The 26933-nt window shown below is 38.7% G+C and overlaps 1 protein-coding gene across 1 annotated transcript in view; it reads left to right on the forward strand.

Moving 5' to 3' along the window:
* Positions 1–26933, forward strand: part of LOC126473839 (uncharacterized) — a 189643-nt gene that overhangs the window by 33553 nt on the left and 129157 nt on the right. Inside the window, exon 4 of the mRNA XM_050101166.1 lies at positions 25416–25494. Within this exon, the coding sequence (XP_049957123.1) occupies positions 25416–25494 (79 nt within the window). The remainder of the gene's footprint in view (positions 1–25415; positions 25495–26933) is intronic.

Genomic DNA, 26933 nt, shown 5'->3' on the forward strand with positions numbered 1-26933 from the left:
GATGTGAACTTTGTATTGCGCAAGGTACTCTGCCCAGTCTTCCTTCACTTCATCAACTCATGAAATGGTCACACATACACAGGTAGTGGAGATGCTGGCACTACTATTGGATCTGGCATCTTATCTGAAGTCATCTGCACCATCATGAAGCGATTCATCACCTCAAGCAGTTGTGCCATTTGTTGACTCTGAAACTGAATAAACTGAGTTAGATTAACTGCAGGCAACACAGCAGGCAATTGTGGCTTACTAGCATTAGTAATTAAGCAATGCACAAAATAACAAAACAAGCAAGCAGTGCACAAAGACAAACAGTAAAAACAGCACAGAGACAGCAAAAAGGGCTGCAAGCACAGCAGGCTTGGAACACAGAATCTAAAGAGCGCAAGCAAAGCAAACACTGGGTAAGCAAGAACAGCAAAAGCCAAGAAATGGAAGAAAGGAGTTTGAAGACAGCCACATGTAGGTAGTAGTACTTATTGCCAATGTTTGTTGTGTATGACTTCATACAAAACAATAAGGAGAGGAGGGCTACAGAGCAGTGTGGCAACTGTCATCATAGGAAAGCTGGACAGGAACAGAAATGATTAGTGAACAAGTTAACACAATAAACAGAAGACTTACTTAACTAGTATTTCTCCAAGCATACAAAGATTCATTACAAATAATGCAGCAAGACACAGAGTGCAGCTATCTCAATGTCAGCTAGAATGAGGCTCGCTGTAGTAAAGCACAAATGAAGGGAGTTGGAGACTTGACTTGTAGTGAAGTGGCTCCAGGTGCAAATGGGCTGAGCGGCTGCCACCTGCCATACTATATTGTGGCAGCAGAGGGCACTCGTAGTGCAGAGCTGCTGGGGCTGCATTTACTGCACGACTGCTGTTGGCATCAGATGGAAACTTACCATTCCATTACCAACCTTGATATGCTTTGGGGTAGTATCGATATGTGATACCACAATAACATGTAATTTTACATGCATTAGCAGTGTCAGCAAAGTACAAATACAGCATAATTTTTTTATATATATATTTTTTGCCATACACTACAATTGAAGTACTGACAATCATAAGGGCCTAAAGTACACTATCATCAATTTTCAATTATAACATATATGTATTCTCTTGACATCTGTTGATCTTATGGTGAACTAGTTTTATCTGTGCTGAATGCCTACATTGTATACATGAATAATCATGAAAAGCTGTCTCATTGATTTTTTTTATATTCTCTGGGTCCAAAGCACAAAGCATGATTTTGTTGCTCTGTATTGCTCACTTGTTATCTCTGATTGCCAACATATCTTAGTGTCTACGTCATCCATCAAGTAGTACTTTGTGATAAGAAGCAGATTGGCAATACAGCTTGTCTTGGGTAGCAGATGAAGATGGAAGGTAAAGTTTGTAATAATGAAATGGTGCAAAATAAGGTAAAAAATATGTAAGAAATGAAAAGGAATGGCAAAAAATTCAGAGAGCAGAAAAGGAACGGGTAACATAGATATTCATAGCTGGTCAGACAGTGTTGCCTTCATATGTGTGTGGAGTGATAATGTAGCACTGTGAGGGAGTGATGAAACACCATCCTATTTATTTTAAGTAATGAAGGAAATTGCAAAAAAGAAAGTTCTTAATGCATTTGCACTCATGCCCTGAACAAAATAAAAACATCACTTTTGCTTCATTCATCTTGCATTAATCCAGTCTAAACAATTTGAGGAGTGAACTTACAAATTTTTATTTCCCTGCCACACTTTTCTGCCATTTGCTGATGTCTTCAGTCAAATCTACATCTACATCTACATCCATACTCCGCAAGCCACCTGACGGTGTGTGGCGGAGGGTACCTCGAGTACCTCTATCGGTTCTCCCTTCTATTCCAGTCTCGTATTGTTCATGGAAAGAAGGATTGTCGGTATGCCTCTCTGTGGGCTCTAATCTCTCTGATTTTATCCTCATGGTCTCTTCGCGAGATATACGTAGGAGGGAGCAATATACTCCTTGACTCTTCGGTGAAGGTATGTTCTCGAAACTTTGACAAAAGCCCGTACCGAGCTACTGAGCGTCTACCTGCAGAGTCTTCCACTGGAGTTTATTTATCATCTCCATAACGCTTTCGCGATTACTAAATGATCCTGTAACGAAGCGTGCTGCTCTCCGTTGGATCTTCTCTATATCTTCTATCAACCCTATCTGGTACGGATCACACACTGCTGAGCAGTATTCAAGCAGTGGGCGAACAAGCGTACTGTAACCTACTTCCTTTGTTTTCGGATTGCATTTCCTTAGGATTCTTCCAATGAATCTCAGTCTGGCATCTGCTTTACCGATGATCAACATTATATGATCATTCCATTTTAAATCACTCCTAATGCGTACTCCCAGATAATTTATGGTATTAACTGCTTCCAGTTGCTGACCTGCTATTTTGTAGCTAAATGATAAAGGATCTATCTTTCTGTGTATTCGCAGCACATTACACTTGTCTACATTGAGATTCAATTGCCACTCCCCGCACCATGCGTCAACTCGCTGCAGATCCTCCTGCATTTCAGTACAATTTTCCATTGTTACATCCTCTCGATACACCACAGCATCATCCGCAAAAAGCCTCAGTGAACGTCCGATGTCATCCACAAGGTCATTTATGTATATTGTGAATAGCAACGGTCCTATGACACTCCCCTGCGGCACACCTGAAATCACTCTTACTTCGGAAGACTTCTCTCCATTGAGAATAACATGCTGCGTCCTGTTATCTAGGAACTCCTCAATCCAATCACACAATTGGTCTGATAGTCTATATGCTCTTACTTTGTTCATTAAACGACTGTGGGGAACTGTATCAAATGCCTTGCGGAAGTCAAGAAACACGGCATCTACCTGTGAACCTGTGTCTATGGCCCTCTGAGTCTCGTGGACGAATAGCGCGAGCTGGGTTTCACATGACCGTCTTTTTCGAAACCCATGCTGATTCCTACAGAGTAGATAAAAAAAGTGTAGGGGAAAACGACTTCAGTTTTCTTACCTAAAGGTTGATGTCACTTTGTGCAGAAAGAAAGCCAAGCTAAACCTTTTGTATGCTGTAAAATGGTTGCTGAGGATCTCAGAACATTACCAAAACCAAAATTTGATGTGCAGAGTGTGGTACAGGAAGTTACTTTTCTAAAAAATTGTAAAACAAAGAAGAGTTGAAGATATCAGCTTAATTTCATTTATTTGCACAGAGGTACATTTAAAGTTTTATTTGAATAGGTTTTAAAAATTATATCTTGAAGGTGGCCTCCATTCTGTTCAATGCATTTGGAGAGTCGAAATTGGAAGTTTAGGTCCGTGTTCTCCAGCGTGTCTCTGTCTATGTTATCAATATCAGCAGGAATATTGTTTTGCAGTTCACCCAGGGTCCATGGTCGATTGGTATACACCAAGGATTTAAGGCAGCCTCATAAGAAAAATTTGCAGGGGGCTAAATCTGATGAGTGTGCTGACCACTGTAGATTAGCTCTCAAAGGGATGAGATGGTCGTGGAAGTGTTCATGCAAGAGCAGTCATCTGTACATAACACTCAGAAATGACTGTAACTGCCCTCTCACTCTCTTCGAAAAATCATGAGCCAGTAACGCCAGTTTTGGATGCTACACACCAAACAGTCACACATTATGTATTAGGGGCTGCTCCTGAAGTTCTCAGGAATTTGTGTCACTCCGTTATCACATGTTTTGTTTATTCACACATCCAGACAAATGAAAACATGCCTCATCACTGAAGAACACAAGGGCATCATGAAGGGGATTTCTGATCCAAATATCACGTGCATTTCGTCATGAAACAAAATCACAAGGGTTAAGTGTATCCACTACTGCCAGTCTGTAAAAATGAAATTTCAAGTCTTCATGATGAATTCATATCACTGTGTGACCAGAAATTGCATGAGCAGCTACACATTTGCATGCAGATTGCTTGGGGGAATTCAGAATCACCAGCCTTACTTTCTCAGCATTTTCTGTGGTCCTGTTTCTTTTTCTGCACACTAAAAGTATCCATAAATGTGACCACTCACATAACATTTGATTTTCGATCAGGAACATGACCTGCAGGGGCGATGTTAAACTGTTCCCTGAATACACGTTGGGTAGTGATGACTGTACAACCATTGGATAAATAAGTTACCATGCCAAACACGCACTCCTCTCTCATACACTACATGATTGCTACTAAACTAACGTTACAATAACTTTTAGGTGCTGCTCTTTTGATTGTGCTGAACCCCACACAACAATCAGTAATGGGTGCAGTGTGGCACATGTTTCAAATAAGGAAGTTCATGCCCCACACCCTGTACTTAGTAACAATGTATTTTTCAGATATTTTGCAATAATGAAGTTTTCAACAGGTTACTCGGGACTGTTGTTTAAAGTAGTATATTCTTCACTAGAGTCTTGTGAGACCACCATTTTCTGAAAGTCAATTTGAGGGAGAACACAGTTTGTCATCTCACCATAGTTTGTAGAAGCTTGCAAAATCTAGTGCCCAACATGAAGGCGGAAAGAACATATCAATCCTGAAACACAAAGATTTAATAAAACTACTTTATTTCAAGCTTGAAGTGGACAGGCAGTTTTATCTGAACCTCAAGCCACAGTATGTGCCTAATGAAAAGCACGGTAACAAGGATCATGAAGTGTTGGAATATGTCATAATTTTGTGTGGAGTGCATTTAATATCTGTTCTTTATGTTCTGATCCTATTCTCACATTAATTACAAACTTAAAAATTGTCAAAAAGGCATTATCGTCACTTGCTTATTCATAAAAATTTGGCCAATTAACATTAATATTAATATTAGTAATAATAATCCCAAATTTTAATTAAAGTTTTACAACATAAAGGCATACATTAGTTTTACATAGAAAATTGTTAAGATTATTTATTTACGACTAGCTAACAGTTTCATTACATACTCGAACACCAACATATAAAAGACAGAGAGGTAAAACACAGTTTTACACAGCACAGATTCAACTTGTCTTACATGCCAAAGGTATAAAGCATAACAGATATGACGAACTTTGTAATTTTCATTTCCAGTTGTAACACTTCCTCCATATAAGAAATATGAAAAAAACACTAAATGTCCAAAGTGGATGTTGCAATGTCTTTTGTAATTGACTGGTCCATGATACAACCCCATGGGAGAGTGTTGTGTCAACACCTGTTGTTGAATGCCTTGTGTCCTCTGTCACCAGCATAATCAGCATCACTGGAGACTTTTAAACAAACTGCATTGTTCTTGTAAATAATTCCACAAGTCATTGTATTCTTCAGGTATCTAAAAATTCTTGTCTCTCGATTTCAGTCTTCAACTGTAGGGTCTTCCATGGCTCTAGCCACTTTGTTCACTGCAAAAGCAATATTATCCAGATGGGAAACTGTAGTCAAATACATCAAACATCCCACCGCTTCACGATAAGGAACTTTGGCTGTGGTGTGTGTGTGTGTGTGTGTGTGTGTGTGTGTGTGTGTGTGTGTGTGTGTGTGTGTGTTGTCTAATCTTGACAAAGTCCTTGTTGGCCTAAAGCTCACTTTCAGGCAGTCTTTTTGTTGTACCTATCTGCAACTCAGCATCTCTGCTGTGTGGTGAGTAGCAACTATCATTTTCATAATATATACAGAACTCAAGTCTAACAGGAAACAAATTAACAAATTCACCTTTCTTACCCATGGCAGTATGTTTTTTCTATGGGTGGTATTATTGGTGTGACATGACTGTTTCCTGTAGATTATGAGGAATAATTATTCATGGCCAGAAAAACATCAATCTGCATGACTAACAGTAAAAATCTCACTAGAAAAGTCAATAGTAATATTATTTAAGCAGGCTTCTTTATTAGTGGCACTTTTTTTTGTATAGAATAAATTTAATTTTTGAAAAAGATTTCTACAGTTCCATTTGGATAACTATAAAGCCTTAGAACTACCATATTCTGGTCTATCAACTTTATGCAGCTGAATTCACTAATTTGGAACACATTTGGATTACATCAACTTTTGTGAATCTGAGACTATCTTTGACAAAAATTGCAACTCTACAATTTTTTCTGTTTTCTATATATAATGCTTGCAACAACATATACTTGAGGAACAAATATGGCATTTCAGATTCAGTTAGCTGGTATTCTGATGTACAAACCAAGTCTACTTTTTACTGCTGCAGTAATGTGCTGATTCTGTACCTTATTCCGAATGCTGGATGTACTGATTTGTAGTATAGTAAGTACTTTATATCTGTTAGTAGTTGGACCTACTCAGCAAGATGTAATTTCCTTCAACACATGAATAGTCCTATTCCTTGTGAAGAATGGAGGCTTCTTATCATTCTGACACAATACCATAAAAATTGCTCATCCTGTAATGCAACTCATCTTGGTCTCATTTGCATTATCTGGATGCTTGCTACTGCTGTTTCAGATGATAATTTCATTATGCTTCTTCTGGGCTTCAGGCTCATTCTCTGGATACTTTCTGGTGCTGTTGTTGTTTATTTTCCTGTGGAGCTTTTGCTCTCAGATGTAATGAGGTCTTCTGTTGCTGGGATAGATGCTGTGGCACACAGACATGATCCTGGATGTTTTGTTTGTAGGTTTCTTGCTTCCTCTGAAGCTGCTGATGTTTCTGTTGTCAGTACTACTTTGTAGTTGTAAAGCTGCCCTGAGATTTTGCTGCTTCTTTCACTTCTGTAGTCATTGTGACTGTACCTTCCATTGATGCTGTTGGGCATGACACAGCTATTCTCACCATTGACATCAATTTAGGTGCCTCTGTCCTTATTTCTCCTGAATTTTTCACTGACATATTTTGTTCTGATTTCATTTTTGCTGGTAATGGGATCATGATGTTCTTCATACCAGTTGCATCCTTTATCTTTGCCAAAATTTCTATCTCATGTTTCCCACTTCCCTCTGACATTTCTATGGAGACCATGTCTTCTGGCATGTTCCCTGAGATCACTGTTCATGTCTAAATAAGTAGCATTTGAGATGCTTCTACATATCTTCTTCGTGAACTTTCCTTTTGTGGCTGTTAACTCAGTGTTTACATGTACATTTTCAATTAACTCATCTTTGTTAAAGGCTAATGACATAAAAGTGTATTAGTGGTAATTTAAGTCTTTGACTCCTTGAGTGTCCTTGTTGTAGGCTGGTTTTCATTGTGATAGTAATGAAGAGTGTCGCCTGGTTCAGAAAAAATAGAGTATCAATAGTATGCTGTAAAATCCTGGTGTTGGAGAGATATCATCAAACCACTTTCAGACTATATCTTTTCCATTAGATATTAGAATAGTGTGCAGGAAAAACATACACTTACATCTTTCCATACAAGCTCCAGTTTCTCTTAATTTTTATTGTGATCATTTCTCCCTATGTTAGTTGGCATCAATAAAAATTTTTCACATTCACAAGAGAAAGTTAGAGTTTGAAATTTCATTGTTCATTTAATCGTATTATAGGCAACATTACTCACTTCATTTCAGTTTTCATTACTTTGGCCAGAAAGATCTAGTGCATTTTCTCTGGGTTGTTTTTTTTTCCCCCTCACAGAAATTTCATTATTATTGAATCAGAAAGGTAGATAGTTTGCACAATATGTATCAGATATCTTCTATATGTGATATTAGCTTTGGATAATGCACAAACATTCAAATACTGCAAATACTGACATAATACCGGGTAATTAAAAAGTCAGTATAAATTTGAAAACTGAATAAATCATGGAATAATGTAGATAGAGAGGTTCAAATTGACACACATGCTTGGAATGACAAGGGGACGTTATTAGAACCAAAAAATAACAAAAGTTCAAAAAATGTCCAACAGATGGTGCTTCATCTGATCAGAATAGCAATAATTAGCATAACAAAGTAAGACAAAGCAAAGATGATGTTCCTTACAGGAAATGCTCAATATGTCCACCATCATTCCTCAACAGTAGCTGTAGTCGAGGAATATTGTTGTGAACAGCGCTGTAAAGCATGTCCAGAGTTATGGTGAGGCATTGGCGTCGGATGTTATCTTTCAGCATCCCTAGAGATGTCGGTCAATCACGATACACTTGCGACTTCAGGCAACCCCAAAGCCAATAACTGCACGGACTGAGGTCTGGGGACCTGGGAGGCCAAGCATGACAAAAGTGGCAGCTGAGCACACAATCATCATCAAATGACGCGTGCAAGAGATCTTTCACATGTCTAGCAATATAGGGTGGAGTGCCATCCTGCATAAACATTGTACGTTCCAGCAGGTGTTTATCAGCCAGGCTGGGGATGATGCGAATCTGTAACATATCGGCGTACCTCTCACCCGTCACGGTAGCAGTTACAAAACCAGAATCACGCATTTTCTCGAAGAAAAAAGGCCCGATAACAGTAGATGTGGTAAATCCAACCCATACCATGACTTTCTCGACGTGCAATGGAGGTTCCACGACAGTTCTAGGATTTTCGGTAGCCCAAATTCTGTAGCTGTGGGCGTTGACAGACCCTCAGAGCGTGAAATGAGCTTCATCAGTCCACAACACGTTATTCAACCAATCGTCATCTTCCGCCATCTTTTAAAACACCTACACTGCAAATGCCCTCCGCTTCACTAAATTGCCAGGTAACAGTTCATGATGCTGATGGATTTTGTACGGATAGCATTGGAAGGTACACCTAAGTGCCAACCAAACAGTAGTGTATGGAATGCCAGTGCAACGTGTGACTGCACGAGCACTGATTTCCTCATGCATAGACGAATCCACTACAGTCTCCATTTCTTTCTGAACTGTCTCAGCAGCATTACGCCTTGTGCTCAGTCTGCCACTACAGGGTCTATCGTCTAAACAACCCATGGATTCAAATTTCAAAATCATTCTCGCCACAGCTGCATTTGTCAACGGATACCCGTTTGAATCCCCTTCCTATGTTGATAGGATCATAACACTGAACTAGCACATTCCCCATTCTGATAATACAGCTTCACTAAAAGTGCCTTTTCAGGTAACGTCAACATGCTGCGACTGCTGGCGCATCTGATTCTCTCTCTCATTACAGTTACTTTTATACATGATTGTCATGTGCAGTCACTGACACACTGACATTTTGCTGTCCAGCGCCATCTGTCGGACATTTAGTGATCTTTCTTTTCTTTTTTTTTTTTTTTTTCCAAATAAACTCCCATGTCATTCCAAGAATGTGTGTCAATTTTTACCTCTCTATCCACATTATTCCGTGGTTTATTAAGTTTTCAAATTTATACTGACTTTTTGATCACCCAGTACATATTTATACACATGTGAATTGCAAATAACAAAACTGATCACATGATTCTTACAACCTGTAGGCAGCATGTAACAAGATAAATAAAATAAATTCCATGCTCTAACACGTAATTCCTTACCTGAACACGTTTTCTCTGCATATAAACATATTATTCTTTAAAATTAGCCTCTTCTATGAGCCCACACCAGTTACTACTTCTGTCTTTCTTCAAGGAACCTATCAGTACGGTTTATACAGAGTGCCTCACAAAGGAATGTCTAACCAGATGTATTGACACTACTAGGTGTAGAATAGGTAAATAATAAGAATAACAGGGAGCTAAATGCTTGGATAACAAAAAATTAATGTTTTGTAGTGTGTTCAAAAGCATTTTGTGTTCTTATAGCTTGGGTGTAATGTTATTATGAGATGAAGGATGTATCACTCAAGGGCACAAGAATGATTTACATGTGTGTTGAGGACTACAGCTATGCAAATTAACTTGTTTGAATTGAGCCTAGAAATTGGTGTTGGATTAGATCTTAAGCAGACAGGCTTTTGGGGTTACAGACTTTAAATAATCCATATAAGTGGACCTATGTAGCAACAAGAACAGTTATCAAAAGAACGAAATGTTAGTGAAGGTAGAATCAGTTCAAATATAGGATTAGGGGGTAGAACTCTACCCCCTAATCCTATCTCTAGAAAAGAGAGAAAAGTAAATAAGATGGGACAAAAACCTGGATAGGAAAGATGTAGATATGAGCAAATGAGAAGGGGAAGTATGCATTCACCCAGCTGGGGAAGGCACTACTTGCTACATAGTGTGTTCATCAAAGAACAGTGAACCCTCTACCTAATCACTTCATTTACTTGCAGGAGCTTTCTCAATGCTGCTTGCAAAGTAATGGGCTCCCAATTTCAGAAGAGATTCAAGGTAGCATGGCTGCAATTTTATAAATTTTGTAGATTGGAAATATGGTTTCAGTTGAGTAATGTTTTTCATATCAAATATTTTATTAAATTTAGGATATGCTAGTACATAAGCATTGTCATGGAAAACTAGTCTTGCCTTAAATGGGCCTTGGTCCTCATTGAAAAATTTACTGATCTGTTCATTTACTCTACTCGATCATTCTTTTCTTTTGACAAGTACTAAATCCTCTATTTTGATAGTAGTTGGTTTTGTTTTATTGTCATGTCTACTTTTCTTTGGTGGAGACCTTTCTTCAACATTTCTTTTTAGGGTCTATTTTTCTCATCCTTTGTTAATTCACTCACAGTCGTAAACTCAAGCTTTTTCCCCAATAATGATGGTAAGTTTTTTGCCAAACGTTAACTCACAAGTAGCAAAACTAGTAGACTCATCCTATTAGCTATTTTTATGTTCTCAAAATTTGTTTATATGACTGGCCCAGGTTGTGTTCTTTTTGCTACAATATGTGTGACACAGTCTATTGATCTCTTTCATTACTCTTTGTTGATACCTCTGTGCAAAAAATAAGTGGAAATTTGTGTGTGTTAGTTTTGTCATCCCCATACATTGCAAAAAAAGTTTTGGAAATGAACTGAAGCTAAATTTCTAATTTCCCTACAACTGTTTTTTGTTAACCTTATTTATTTGGCAAAGTTTTACATATTTCAAAAAGTGTTCTTACTACAAAAATGTTTTTGCACCCCCTAGTAGAAGCAGGTATTGGCCCTAGAAAATCTGAAATGTGCTATTCCATTTTCAAAGAAAGAGGCTGCAAGGAAAGAAAGAGAGAAAATGCTAGAATGGGGACTAATTGGAGGTCTAACAGTTGATATAACAATCTGTTAATGGTAGTTGTCAAAAAGAATGGAATGTCAGAGTGTTTTTAAGGTTCACAGGTAGATGCTGTGTTTCTTGACTTCCGCAAGGCGTTCGATACAGTTCCCCACAGTCGTTTAATGAACAAAGTAAGAGCATATGGACTATCAGACCAATTGTGTGATTGGATTGAGGAGTTCCTAGATAACAGGACGCAGCATGTCATTCTCAATGGAGAGAAGTCTTCCGAAGTAAGAGTGATTTCAGGTGTGCCGCAGGGGAGTGTCATAGGACCGTTGCTATTCACAATATACATAAATGACCTTGTGGATGACATCGGACGTTCACTGAGGCTTTTTGCGGATGATGCTGTGGTGTATCAAGAGGTTGTAACAATGGAAAATTGTACTGAAATGCAGGAGGATCTGCAGCGAATTGACGCATGGTGCAGGGAATGGCAATTGAATCTCAATGTAGACAAGTGTAATGTGCTGCGAATACACAGAAAGATAGATCCTTTATCATTTAGCTACAAAATAGCAGGTCAGCAACTGGAAGCAGTTAATACCATAAATTATCTGGGAGTACGCATTAGGAGTGATTTAAAATGGAATGATCATATAATGTTGATCGTCGGTAAAGCAGATGCCAGACTGAGATTCATTGGAAGAATCCTAAGGAAATGCAATCCGAAAACAAAGGAAGTAGGTTACAGTACGCTTGTTCGCCCACTGCTTGAATACTGCTCAGCAGTGTGTGATCCGTACCAGATAGGGTTGATAGAAGATATAGAGAAGATCCAACGGAGAGCAGTGCGCTTCATTACAGGATCATTTAGTAATCGCGAAAGCGTTACGGAGATGATAGATAAACTCCAGTGGAAGACTCTGCAGGAGAGACGCTCAGTAGCTCGGTACGGGCTTTTGTCAAAGTTTCGAGAACATACCTTCACTGAAGAGTCAAGGAGTATATTGCTCCCTCCTACGTATATCTCGCGAAGAGACCATGAGGATAAAATCAGAGAGATTAGAGCCCACAGAGAGGCATACCGACAATCCTTCTTTCCACGAACAATACGAGACTGGAATAGAAGGGAGAACCGATAGAGGTGCTCAAGGTACCCTCTGCCACACACAGTCAGGTGGCTTGCGGAGTATGGATGTAGATGTAGATGTAGATGTAGATGAAAGTGATAGACCTGTCAATATTGATGAAATTGTACAAAAATACCTGTGGGTATATAAACTCTGGCATAGCTAAAGAGATCAGGTCCTCTACTCTACAGCTAGTTTCCAGCAATATTTTGTGGTCTCTTTTGGATTAAATTTTTTTGTTAATGTATTCACCTAAGCTGTAGACAAATTCTTGGGTAATAAGTTACTTAATAAAGTAACAGTTTATGTAGATGACAGTTTGGTCACTAGTTCTGACTGGCAGGAAGAATGTAGGGTTTTAGATCAAGTACTGAAAGTTATTCGAGAAGGGGGCATGGAGGTAAAGCTGAGTAAACGTGAATTCGTAAGAAAGAAAACATCTTTTTTAGACCACCTAATTAATGAAAGGATAATATAAGGTACCTTCTTCTGGCAGAAGGGTTGAAAGGGAAGGAAGATGGGTGAAGGAAAAGGACTGGAGAGGTTTAGGAAAAGGGTAGAGCTCAAAAGAGACACTCAGGGGAGACCTACTGAATGGAGTGAAAAGGAAAAATGTCTTTCTTTCTCATCTCGTCTGGTAAGTCTCTCCTGATTCGGGGTTCTATATGACTTTTCCAGACTCTACACTTTTCCTAAACCTCTCCAGTCCTTTTCCTGCACTTCTCTTCCTTCCCTGTCAACCCTTCTGCCAGAAGAAGGAGCCACTAGCTCCGACAGTTTGCATATGTAAAACCTTTTTTTTTTATATGTGTGTTCTCCTGCCGCCACTTGGTGGGCAGATTTTTTGTCTATCAATATACCTTACACTGTCAAAAGTTGATTATTTGCATTGTTATAATTAATGAAATGGGAATACAGCCTGATACAGCAAAACTGAAAGCAGCCAAACACTTCCCTACATCTAAAACTAGAAAACAGCTTAAAGCAATGTTTGCATTATTTAAATATTATGGAAAATTTCCTGTGATATAACAATCCGTGTTTGAGTAAGGAAATGAAATATATTGTACAGAACTGGACAACAGAATGTGGAGAGGCTTTTCAGATGTTTAAGGGAGAAATAGTTAACAGCAAGTTGTAAAACCTAGACTTTTCTTTGTTTTTGCATGAACATTGATTCAAATTTTTGTGGTTTGGATGTTGGAATATTTCAGTAAATAGAAAAAAAATGAAAGAGTGGCTCACAGAACCATATCTTTTGCAGCAGAACTTAACATTACCTCGATAAAAAATAAAAGTATCAGAACTGGAAGCACTGGCCATTGTTTTTGGTTTCCAAGAATTTGAAGGATATTTATTACAACATAAAACTATAGTTTACCGGGAGGGGTGAACACATTTTTGTTGCACTGGATACTTTCTAAAAGTATGTAATACTTTACCAAATAAAGAAGGCTAAAACAGAAATCTTGTAGAAAAATTAGAAACAGATTGTTTTCACAATGAGGGGGTACCTAAAGCACTTTTGTCAGACAACTGACTTCAGTTTATTTCCGGAAAGTTTTTCTGGAACTTATGGGGATGTACAAAATTAACCACATAAAAATGTCCATTTATTTTTTTGCCCAAGGATATGAGTGAAAGGGTAAAGAAAGAGATGTGACATACATATTATAGTAAAAAGCACACAGTTTGAGCCAATAATATAAAGAAAATTTTAGACTACAATAAACAGCTAATAGAATGAGTCTCCTGGTTTTGCTACTTGTGAGTTAATGTTTCGAAAGAAAAACCTACCAACATTATTGGGAAAGAAACTGAGTTTACAAGAGCATGACTGCTATGTATGGTAGGGGCCAGCACACACAGCTGGTGCCCCTGCTCTGTTCAGAATGGTCGGTAGGTTCCTGGACGCATCAGCAGATGCGTTAACTGAAGATTCAGTTGTGAGACATGTTTATTTTTTACAATCCAGAAATCATCTTCCGTACTCTGCTGGGTCCTTGGGGCACACTGTCACATCTGGGTGCTGCTGTGTTCCTGTGGCTGGACCTCTCAGAGAATGCGGGAGTGTTCGGTCATTTACGCAGCTTCTCTCACTTTCCCACACCACATTGTGGAGTTGTCAGATTCTGTGATGCCTGTCGCTATTATCCTGCTAGGCACTGCATGTTGCAGTACTGTTGGTTGTCATGATGACCAACACTACAGGCCATCAGGTGATTACATTGGCATGATGTCATGCTGTCTACCAATCCTGACCTGCCCTCCAGCTAGCTGATGGTGGTTTGGAGGCTGTGACATTACAGCAGCTTATGCCCCAGCTCATTGTCAAGGTGACAGTCTCCTGTATGGCTCATCAGCAGCAATTGTTGTTCTGGTCTCGAAAATGGCTCTTGACATCTCACCCAACAGTAGCAGAGAGCTGGAATGATCTTGCACAAACTGTTACCTAACAGTAATCAAAGTATTGAGTGGGAACAAGGTGAACATCATCAATCCTTCTGATCAAGTGACCAATGACCTGTCATCAGGTGTATTTGTTATTGTTGGGGGAGGGTTTCACTATTAGATGTCATTTGTAATTACTTAACCATTTTCTTTTATTTCTAGCCATCAACAGTCTTTCCCCTGCTACATTTGCTTAATTATTCATTTCGGTACATTAGCCCTTTTGACAAACCCAGAGCAAATAAAGTTGCGAAGTGAATCGTGCTTCTTGCATAATGTTACAGAGGCACACTGGGGCTCACCTATCTCTCTGCCTCTGTCGCAAACTTCCTCCTGAATCACTTGTAGTTACACACTACCTTGCTACTCGCAGTCACACACTGCCTTGCTAAGCTTGCAGTTTCTGCCAGCCTGCTCACCTGGCATACTCACTTAAGACACATGCCAAGGTTGTTGACACACTGGCCCTCCTGTGGACACAGTGCTTGGCCAGTGAACTCAGAAATTTTTTGTCTTCCCATGCTGAGCTGTTCTGCTGTACCACAGTACAGTGAATATTGCCTTATTTTTTGATTAAATAATATTGAAATTTCTGTGGGAAAAAAAACAGAGAAAACTATAAGTATGAAATGGCACTAGAAGTCTGTACAGCACCAGTATATAATCTTTAAGGATAAAATAATGAAACTCAAACTGAAACAAGTAATGTTGCCTATAATAAGGTTAACTGAACAATGAAATTTCAATCTAAAACTTTCTCCTGTGGATGTGAAAAATTTTATTCATATCAACCCACATAGGGAGAAATAATCATCTGAGTGAAATGTATGAGAAATTAGAGCTTTCCCAGAAAGACTTAAGTGTTTGTTTTTCCTGCATGCTCTTCGAGTATCGAAGGGAAGAGAAAGAGTATGAAAGTGGTTCAACAAAGGCTCTATTAGGCATGTAAGTGTGAATTGAAAGGTAGTCATTTAGATGTAGATGAAAAGAAGATTTGTTTTTGTATAGCCATTCAGGATTGAGTAAAGAAAATTGTATTGTTTTAAAGTGAAGTATTGCCGGCAGTAATTAATATTTGGTCTGATACATCAGGAAGGTAAAGTTTTGTTGCTGTGAGGCATCATTCTCTAGACTCATTATCACAAGTAAAGCAAAGCACAGATTTGGATATCTAATGATTATGTAAGGAAGAAGGATGTGTAAAGAAGCAACAAAACATAATGAGGTAAATGGAATAATGATGTGGCAGTGAACTGGCAAAATATGATGATGTAATGCAGCAACAAAGTATAATGAGGTATTTGTAATGGTGAATATGAGAGGTATTAAGTATTAAGTGAAGCAGTGATGATTAGGTGTCTTGCCTTTGTGGTAGTTTAATTTTTGTGAATACATTTCTTCAGTTGACGTGTCAGTAAGAAAGGAATTTAATGATTTAACAAACATTACTAGGTAATGAAATATAAATGTGTCCAAGGTATGATATTAACTGTAGTGAACATCTATGTGTATGATGGCCACCTTTGAGCAGTCCATATGAAAATTATAATCGAAAGGATAGGCTAATGGGAAACGGAGTTGATGTATTTGTCACAGTAGACAAGAAACTCAAATCCACTAACAAAGAAATTGGAGCTGCATGCAAGATTATTTGGTCAAAACTTAGTATCAGGTTAGGCATAAAATTATAACTCAATCCTTGTATTGACCACTAGACACACCCCATTATGTGACTGAAAACTTTGCAGAATCACTGTTTACTAGTGCATAAGTTCCCCAATCATACTGTAATCATCTGTGCAGACCTAAATCATCCAACAATCAATTTGGAAATTACAGTTTTGTTAGTGGTGGGAATAGACAGATGTCCTGTGAAACATAGCTAAATATCTTTTCTGAATAGTACATAGAACAGATAGTTTGGAACATGACTCATGACGGAAATGTATTAGATCTTAATGGCTACAAATTGACCTGGCCTCCTTGAGGTGTCCACATCAAAACTGGTATCAGTGACCATAAGGCAGTTGTGACAACAATAATTATCGAACTCAAAGGGCATATAAAACAATAAGAAACATTTACATGCTCAGTAATCAAGATAAAAAAAAACGTAGTGTCATATCTCAATAAAGGAACAGAAACATTTTAGCACAGCATAGGAGCATGTAAAGGAACATCTATATCTACAACTACATAACGTACTCTGCAAGCCACCATACAGTGCATGGTGGAGAGTACCCTGTACCACTACTGGTTCTTTCCTTTCCTCCACTCATAGATGCAGCAAGGGAAAAACAACTGTCTATATGCCTCCATACGAGCCCTAATTTCTCATATCTTATCTTTGTGGCCTTCATGTGAAATTTATGTTGGTAGCAGTAGGATTGTTCTGCAGTCAGTTTCAAATGCCAGTTCTCCAAATTTTCTCAATTCTGCTCCTCGAAAAGAACATTGCCTTCCATCCAGGGATTCCTGTTTCAGTTCCTGAAGCATCTCCATAACACTTGAATGTTACTCAAACCTCCAAATCACAAATCTAGTAGCCACCCCCAACTTACTTCAATCTTTTACTTTAATCCAAACTGGTGCAGGTCCAAAACACTCAGGCAGTACTCATGAATAACTTGCACTACCATCCTATATGGAGTCTCCATCAACTACACTTTTCTGAAATTCTCGCAGTGAACCATTTGCCTTCCCCACTACACTCCTCACATGGTAGTTCTATTTCATATTGCTTTGCAATGTTATGCCCATATATTTAAATGACATGACTGTGTCGAGCAGGACAGTACTAATGTTGTAGCCAAACATTACAGGTTCGTTTTTCCTACTTATCCATATTAATGAACATTTTTCTAGATTTTGTAGTGGCACCATCGTTTAGGATAGGGAAAGTTAGTTTTGGGCAATATTCAGAGCACTAGTTACAGCCAGGTACATGCCAAATAGCAGTAAGCTAAGCATACCAGCAGTTGTGAAGGCAAATAGAGGCCACAGGGGCGTAGAACTGCCGGAGAGGGCGCACTCAGCAGTTTCCATGGCTCAAGTCACAGGCAGAATAGGGCCACTGGCCAACCTAAGGACGCCAGATACTGTCCCCCACTGACAGAATCTTGGGTCTTGTAGACCAACTCCTTCAGCCTATAACCACAACTTACCCTTCTATATAAAAAATACCAACCATTTCCTCCACCGACTCTCCGCAGTTCATGTTCCTTCACCACATGGTGCTCTGCTTGCCACTATTGATGCCAGCTCCCCTTATGCTAACATCCCTAATGCACAAGGCCTTACTGCTATTGAATGGTACCTACCCCAACATCCAGCAGATTCCAAACCAACTTCCTCCTCCTTAGTCACCATGACAAACTATATCCTTGGCCACAATTACTTCTCCTTTGTACACATTACCTACAAATGAATCCAGATACGGCTATGTGCACCCATGTGACACCATCTTATGCCAACCTGATCATGGGCCATCTAGAGGAATTCTTCCTAAACATCAAGAACCCCAAACACCTCATCTGGTTCAGATTCATTGACGACATCTTTGTGATCTGGATTGAAGGTGAGGACACCCTATCCACATTCCTCCAGAACCTCAACACATTTTCCCCCTATTCATTTCGCTTGGTCCTACTCAACCCAATTAGCCACCTTCCTCAGTGTTGACCTCCACCTCAAAGATGGTTACATCAGTACCTCTGCCCATACGAAACCTACCAACTACTAGCCATACCTCCATTCCAACAGCTGTCACCCATTCCACACCAAGAAATCCCTTCCATACAATGTAGCCACCTATGGCTGCTGCATCTGTAGTGACGAGTGGTCCCTCCCAAAATACACCAAGGTTCTCACTGAGGCCTTTACAGACTGTAATTACCCTCCTAACCACGTACAAAAACAGATCTCCCATGCCTTATCTTTCCAGTCAACCACCACCTCCCAAAGTTCCACCATCCAGCCACAAACGAGCATTCCCCTTGTGATTCAGTACCACTCAGGACTGGAGGAACTGAATTATATTCTCTGCCAGGGTTTTTACTATCACATGTCGTGCCCTGAAATGAGAAATCTCCTACCCACTATCCTAGCCCTAACTTCCCACAGTGGTATTCCACCATCCACCAAACCTAAACAATATCCTTGTCCATCCCTGCACAACCGCTGCACCCAACACCTTTCCTCATGTTTAATATCTTAGTAAGACAACTAGATACAAGACGTGTCACATACATCCTACCACCACTACCTTCTTCATTCCAGTCACAAATATCACCCAGCCATCAAAGGCAGGCCTACCCGCGAAAGCTGTCATGTGATCTACAAGATCATCTGCAACCACTGCGCTGCATTCTACATGGACATGAGAACCAACAAGCTGTCTGTCCACTCAAATGGCCACTGACAAGCTGTGGCCAAGAAACAACTGGACCAACCTGTTGATGAGCACCCCGTCCAACATGATGTTCTTCATTTTAATGACTGCTTCACAGCCTGTGCCATGTGGATACTTCCTGCCAACACCATCTTTTCTGAATTGCACAGGTGGGAATGCTACCTGCCTTATATCCTATATTCCATAACTCTCTTGGTCTCAACCTTCATTAGTCACCATCCTTACTCATCTAGCCCCTTTCCTGTTCCCAGTCCAGCACTACACAGTCCTCTGTTCCACCAACATTCCCAGTCATTTTACTTCTCTCCATTTGCTTTACTCTCTCTCTCTCCCCCACCCTCTGTCTAACCCCCCAACTACACCAAATGCCCTACCCTGTCTCCACCTCATCCCTTCATGCTTTCACCAGCAGCACTTTACCAACCCCCACCTCTACCCTGTAACCCTCCCTCTCCCCTCTTCAGCCTCCTCCTTACCTCCTCCTGTTTGCTTCTCCCATGATGTGGTGCTGCTCGCAGTCTGGCTTCAGGTGCCAGAGATTGTGGAAACGTGTGTGTGTGAGTGTGTGTGTGTGTGTGTGTGTGTGTGTGTGTGTGTGTGTGTGTGTGTTGTCTATTCCTGATAAAGGCCTTGTTGGCCAAAAGCTCACTTTCTGACAGTCTCTTCATTGTGCCTCTCTACAACTCAGCATCTGCGCTATATGGTGATTAGCAACTATACTTTTCATAACATAGTTACAAGAACTAGTTTCAAATGACAACTCTAGGAATATACTACAACCTCCTACATATCACTCCTGTAGGGATCATGGATGAATTACAGCCTGCACGAAGGTGTTTACACAATCATTCTTTCTGTGTTTCATACATGAATGGAATGAGAAGAACACTAATAACTGGTACAATGGGATGGACCCTCTGCCATGCACATCCATGTGGTTTGCAGAGTATATATGTAGATGTAGGTCTAGAAGTTGAATTCAGTCACTCTGTCTGTTTTCTGCTTCTTCATTACAAATTTCCTTGGGGTTGGGTGTTGAGTTTTAAAATACACAATTTTTGCATTTTAGGTTAAGATTCCTACGTTATAACTCTCAGCAGTAACACTGAATTTATAAACAAGATTTTGAAGATTGTCCTCAATGTTAACTATATCAAGCTGGTCATCAGCAAAGAGTGTTGTCATTAGATATTTATGTTGGTTAAAATTATGAGTGTCAAACTCTGTTTTTTATGTATCCTTTGCCTCGACATATAATCAGCATAAACATTAAAAAGCACCAAAAACAAACTGCATCCTTGTTTCATAGCACATCCTCTAATCCTGTCATTTCCATTTTGTGTTTGTTTACTTTTTCCTTCACTCCTTGTGTTACAGTGGATTCTTCTAACTTTACAGTTGCTTCATACTCTTTTGTCCAAAGCTTCTTATAGTAGTCTAAGCAGTCCATGTTAATATTATCTTATTATATTTTGGATCCTGATTCAATGAGTATCGTTTTCTGTTTCAGTTCTCATGTTTTTGTTTGCATCAGAAACTAAACCGATTTTGTGACACATTACAAGTTCCTAATCAGGGGCACATTATTTAGTTCACCTGAGTGCTTTGGTAGTTAGGTTTTCGAGTCTCTGTATATTAATCTAATTTATTAGACACAGTTTCTGTGTTTTCGTCAGCGTCTACAGTAGAGTTCTGCAGCTTGTGCTGATAGTTTGTTACCTGGGTAGTTTAGTTTACTATGGTCTTTAATATGAATATGGGCTGTGATTGTTGCGTGCAGATGCAACCCAAGTTGATGACACTTCGGTGTCAGCTCCAGGCAGTGATGGTTTTGGTTACACAGCTTGAAGCTGCAGTGGATGGACACCACTGTTGTGGGCCAGCCATGGGTATCCAACAGACGTACAGCACGTTGAGTCCTCCAATCAGTCCTCACCAGTAGCCAGCCCAGTTACAGCTCACACTGAGGTTGACCCCTCACCTATGGTCAAGCAAGAGGTCACCCTAGGAAATAGAAGGCAGCGAAAGACTTCCCAGTGGTCCACACATAAGGCCTCCCCAGTTAGTCTGACAAACAGGTTCCAGGTGTGTCCGTGGCCGACACTGTCACTCAGCCAGATGCCATCACCTGTTCTGTTTTCGAGGAAACCTCTCAGCCTGCAAATTTGGGCAATCACAGAGGGTGGGGTTATTGATAGTTGGGAGCTCCAACATTAGGCGCATTATGGGGTGCCTTAGGGACATGGTTGTAAAGAAGGGGTAGAAAGCTTATGTGTACTCCGTGTGCATACTGGGTGGAGTCATTCCAGGTGTGGAACGAGTCCTTCTGGATGCCATGAAGAGCACAGGGTGCAGCCAACTGCAGGTGGTGGCTCATGTCGGTACCAATGATGTGTGTCACTTTAGATCAGAAGAGATTCTCTCTGGTTTCAAGTGGCTGACGAAAGTCATAAAGGCTGCCAGTCTTGCTTGTGACATGAAAGCGGAGCTGACCATTTGCAGCATAGTCGACAGGACCAATTTCGGTCCTATGGTACACAGCTGAGCAGAGGGTCTGAATCAGAGGGTCCGACAGTTCGGCAACCATGTGGACTGCAGATTCCTTGACTTGTTCCGAAGGGTGGTTGGGTTCTGGGTTCCACTGAATAGGTCAGGAGTCCACTATAAGCAAGAGGGAGCTACACTTGTAGCAGGGGCTATGTGGTGTGGACTGGGTGGTTTTTTTTAGTTGAGAGGGTATCAGGAAAATACAAAAAGGGCTTCAGTCACAAAGGGTGCAGACCGAACATAGGAAGAACGTAGATACAGGATACTACAGTTGTAAATTGTTGTAGCTGTGTTGGAAAAGTACCAGATCTCCAAGTGCTAATAGAAAGCATTGATGCTCAAAATGTTATAGGTACTGAAAGCTGGCTAAAGCTGAAATTTTTGCGAAAAACCTAACAGGGTTCCAAAAGGACAGGCTAAACACAGTGGGTAGTGGCATCTTTGTTGCTGTCAGAAGTAGCTTATCATGTTTCAAAATTGAAGCAGATAGTTCTTGTGAGTTAGTATGGGCAAAGGTCATCATTGGCACTCAGAATAAAATAAAAATTGGATGCTTTTATTGAACTCCCATCTGCTGAAGGTTCAAAGAAAACTTGAGTTTGATTTCAAACATGTACCTGACTCATATGATTGTAGTTGGTCATGACTTTAATTTACCCTCGATATGTTGGCAAAAATATGTGTTTAATTCTGGAGGTACACTTAAAACATCATCCAAAATTGTGCCACATGTGTTCTCTGAACATTATTGTGAACAGTTAGTTCATGAGTCCATGTGAATAGTACGGTAATGAAAACACACTTGACCTCTTAGCAACAAATAATCCTGAGTTAATAACGAGCATCAAAACAGATACACGGATTAGTGAACATGGGGTTGTCATAGCAAGATTGAATATAGTTACCCCCAAATCCTCCAAAAATAAACAAAAAATATACCTATTCAAAAAACATATAAAAATTGACTTGATGCTTTCCTGACAGACAATCTCCGCTCCTTTCAAATTAACAATGTAAGGGTAAACCAGATGTAGTTTGAATTCAAAGAAATAGTATTGGCAGCAATTGAGAGGTTTATACCAAGTACATTAACAAACAATGGAGCTGATTCTCCTTGGTACACAAAACAGTTCAAAACATTATTGCAGAAACAGCAACAAAAAAAAAGCATGTCAAATTTAAGCATATGCAAAATATACTTCAATTCAAGATGCTTATAATAGTTTCCACAACAAAACTTTGTCTCGAAACCTGTCAGAAAATCCAAAGAGATTCTGGTTGTACGTGAAGTATACTAACAGCAAGACACAATCAATGCATTTTGTGCATGATAGCAATGGAGATACTATTGAAGACAGTGCTGCCAAAGCAGAGTTACTAAACACAGCTATCTGAAATGCCTTCACGAAAGAAGATGAAGTAAATATTCCAGAATTCAAATCAAGAACAGCTGTCAACATGAGTAACATAGAAGTAGATATCCTCGGAGTAGTAAAGCAAGTCTTCTGGTCAAGACTGTATACCAGTTAGGTTCCTATCAGAGTATGCTGATGCAATAGCTCCATATTTAAACAATCACATACAACCGTTCGCTCAATGAAAGACCCGTACCCAAAGAATGGAAAGTTGCACAGGTCACACCAATATTCAAGAAATGTAAGAGGAGTAATCCACTAAATGAAAGGCCCATATCATTAATGTCAATATGCAAGGATAAGCAGGATTTTCAAACATACATTGTGTTTGAACATTATGAAGCACCTCGAAGAAAACAATCTATTTACACACTGTCAACATGGATTAGGAAATATCATTCTTGTGAAACACATCTAGCTCTTTACTTGCATGAAGTGTTGAGTGTTATCGACAAGGGATTTCAAATTGATTCCGTATTTCTGTAAGGCTTTTGAAACTGTAGCACACAAGCGGCTTGTAGTGAAATTGCGTGCCTATGGAATATTGTCTCAGTTATATGACTGTATTCATGATTTCCTGTCAGAGAGGTCACAGTTTGTAGTAATTGATGGAAAGTCATCAAGTAAAACAGAAGTGATTTCTGGCATTCTGCAAGGTAGTGTATAGGCCCTTTCCTCTTCCTTATCTATATAAATAATTTGGGAGACAATCTGAGCAGCTGTCTTAGGTTGTTTGCAGATGAAGCTGTCATTTATCGACTAGTAAAGACACCAGAAGATGAAAAAAAAAATTGCAAAATGATATAGAAAATATATCTGTATGGCGCGAAAATTGACAATTGACTCTAAATAATGAGAAGTGTGAGGTCATCCATATGAGTGCTAAAAGGAATCATTTAACTTTGGTTACATGATAAATCAGTCAAATCTAAAGACCATAAATTCAACTAAATATGTAGGAATTATAATTACGGACAACTTAAATTTGAAGGAACACTGTTGTGGGGAAGGCTAACCAATGACTGCGTTTTATTGGCAGGACACTTAGGAAATGTAACAGATTTACTAAGGAGTCTGCCTACACTATGCTTGTCCATCCTCGTTTAGAGTACTGCTGCACACTATGGGATCCTTACCAGATAGGATTGATGAAGCACATCGGAAAAGTTCAAAGAAGGGCAGCACATTTTGAATTATTACGAAATAGGGGAGAGAGTGTCACTGAAATGATGCAGGATTTAGGATGGACATCATTAAAACAAAGACATTTTTCATGAAATTCCAATCACAAACTTTCTCCTCTGAATGTGAAAATATTTTGTTGGTGTCAACTTACATAGGGAGAAATGATCATCATGATAAAATAAGAGAAATCAGAGCTCATACAGACAGATATAGGTGTTCGTTCTTTCTGCATGCTATATGAGATTGGATAATAGAGAATTGTGAAGGTGGTTCAATAAACCCTCTGCTAGGCACTTAAATGTGATATTCAGAGTATCCATGCAGATGTAGATATGAATCTGTCTCAGGTTCTCCTGTTTAACTGACCTGCATAGCTGCTTCATTTCTGTTGTTAGTCTCTTGTATTTGTCTTTGTTTTATGTTGCCATGTTTTTTATCCATTTAAGGTATGCAAAATTTTTTTTCTCTTTACTTAACCTCTGTATATCATCATTACAGTATTTCTGGTATTTATTTTCTTCCTTTGACTTTTGTGTACAGTAGCTTCTGAGGCAACTTTTCCTATTAAAGTTTTGATGTTCTCCTATCCTTGTTGCAAATATTTGCCCTCCATTTTTTCATCATCATATGTATTCAGTCAGTCCTTGATGATTTTCTAACGGAAGTTTGTCTGAGCAGCTAGGTTTTGTTGCTACTTTTATCATACTTAATTTTCAACCATCTGGCTGAATGTTTACCATTGACATGAGCATTTAATGATCTTTGTTTAGTTCTTCTCACCAGTGTTCTCTCATATCTGTGAATGTCAAAGCTGTTTTCTGATTGGCCAGAAAGTAGTCTATTACTTATTGGCATCCTCTCCCTCCCTGGATTGTTTTGTGTATTTCTTTATGCTTGAAGTATATGTTCATAATATGGAAGTTACTGAAACATGAGTAATAAATATTTTTTTAAGAAAATGAATACAAACTTATGGCTGTTTCTCAGTGGTTTGTATCTTTTTTCTGTGCATTCATGAAAGCTTCCCCCTTCTGTAAGTCTTATTTACTTGAATCCATTCCTATGTATCTGAGGTACAACATTTTATTCACATTTTCCATACTGTGATTAGTTTGCCCTTCATCTGTCCTTTCTTATGCATCATAACTCTTTTTTTTTTTTAAATCCATCATTTAATTATAAGTGCTTTATTAAGAAAACCATACATGTTTGCATTTACTTCCCAGTAACTGAAGAACAGCAATTTGTGGAAAAAAGAATCCATACCTACAACTGGTACCATGCACGTTGCCCACCACTTTCTAGGTAAGGGAGACAATGACTATATTGCAAAAAATTAAATTATTTACAAAATTCATTCTCAGGTAGTTTCTCTCACACAGTAGATGAAAATAGAAGATTACCTTATAGTACAGTCATTCCTCAATTCATGTTGAAATTAGTGCATAGTTCCTTAATACATTTAGTGTAAGTATTCCTTTATTTTATTGCTTAAAAATTATTATCTGTTACTCCTATAATATATTAAAGTGTGGTTATTCCTCTTTCTCCTAGATTTAATAGAATGTTCATAAATATAGACTTGTTCTTCATATTACACAGGTTCATATGTCTGTGCTACTTCCTCATTCTCTCAAACATATAAAAAATTTTTGTTCCTCGTTATTACCGTTTATGTATTGAGTAATGATCAGAGTAATGATTAATGAAATGCTGGAACTGAGTACAGTGAAAGTTGTGATATAAACACTACTATAAAATTACAGCTGATGAAGTATTCTAACAGCTTTTTATTGAGAACAGACTGCTATGTGTGCTCAACACAGATAACAATGAACATCATCCTTCCCAAATTATCAGTTTGTCTTTTGTAAATTTTTCCATTGAGTATCAGTTTTTTATTTGTTTATTTTTATAAATTATCTTTATTTCTTGTATTATATAAAGGATGGATATGATTTTCTATGACTAACTCCAGTTTATTATAGAAAAAAATAAACTCACTGATATATATAGGTAGATATTTGTTTATAATTACAGTTTCTAAAGAATCATGAATCTTTATTCACTATGAATCATTTCACAATGTTATGGGTTTCGTCAATTTGATACAAGATAAAGTATATATGGTGCACAGTAGTACAATGTGTAGCATTAAATATTAGTTCTACAAAGTTTATGCAGTACATAATAATTCAATTAAAGGTAACAGTTTTTAAAAGTTAATATAATAATCTGGTAAAGCAAAGTATTCTTTAAGATTATAGAAAGAGAGATCTGTTAACCAGTTGTACTACTTATGTTTAAAACTAATTATGTCCTTGGTGTGAACAAAGACTGGTAACTTCTTGAAAATTCTTAGTGGGTTTACTTTGTGAGAATTTCCAGTCATTGATAACCTGTGCCTACGTATATCTATACACAACTGTAAGTATTTTGAACCTGGTGAAGAGTGGACGACAATGTTCCAAATGACCTATCTTACAAATTACACGCAAAACTTTCTTTTGTATTTTTAAAATGTTATCGACATGGGGAGAATGTCCCCCTATAATAAGGCCATATGATATATGTGATTGGAAAAGTTCAAAGTATGTCATCCGAAGGTAATCCATGCGTACCATGTCCCTTAGTTTCAAAAAGAGGTATGATACCCGAGATACCTTTTTGCAGACATGATTGATATGTTCTTGCCAATTAAGTTTAGGGTCAATGTGAATACCTAGAAGTTTTACTGATATTTA

The sequence above is a fragment of the Schistocerca serialis genome, chromosome 4, assembly GCF_023864345.2.
Source record: "Schistocerca serialis cubense isolate TAMUIC-IGC-003099 chromosome 4, iqSchSeri2.2, whole genome shotgun sequence".
In the NCBI taxonomy this organism is placed as follows: Eukaryota; Metazoa; Arthropoda; class Insecta; order Orthoptera; family Acrididae; genus Schistocerca; species Schistocerca serialis.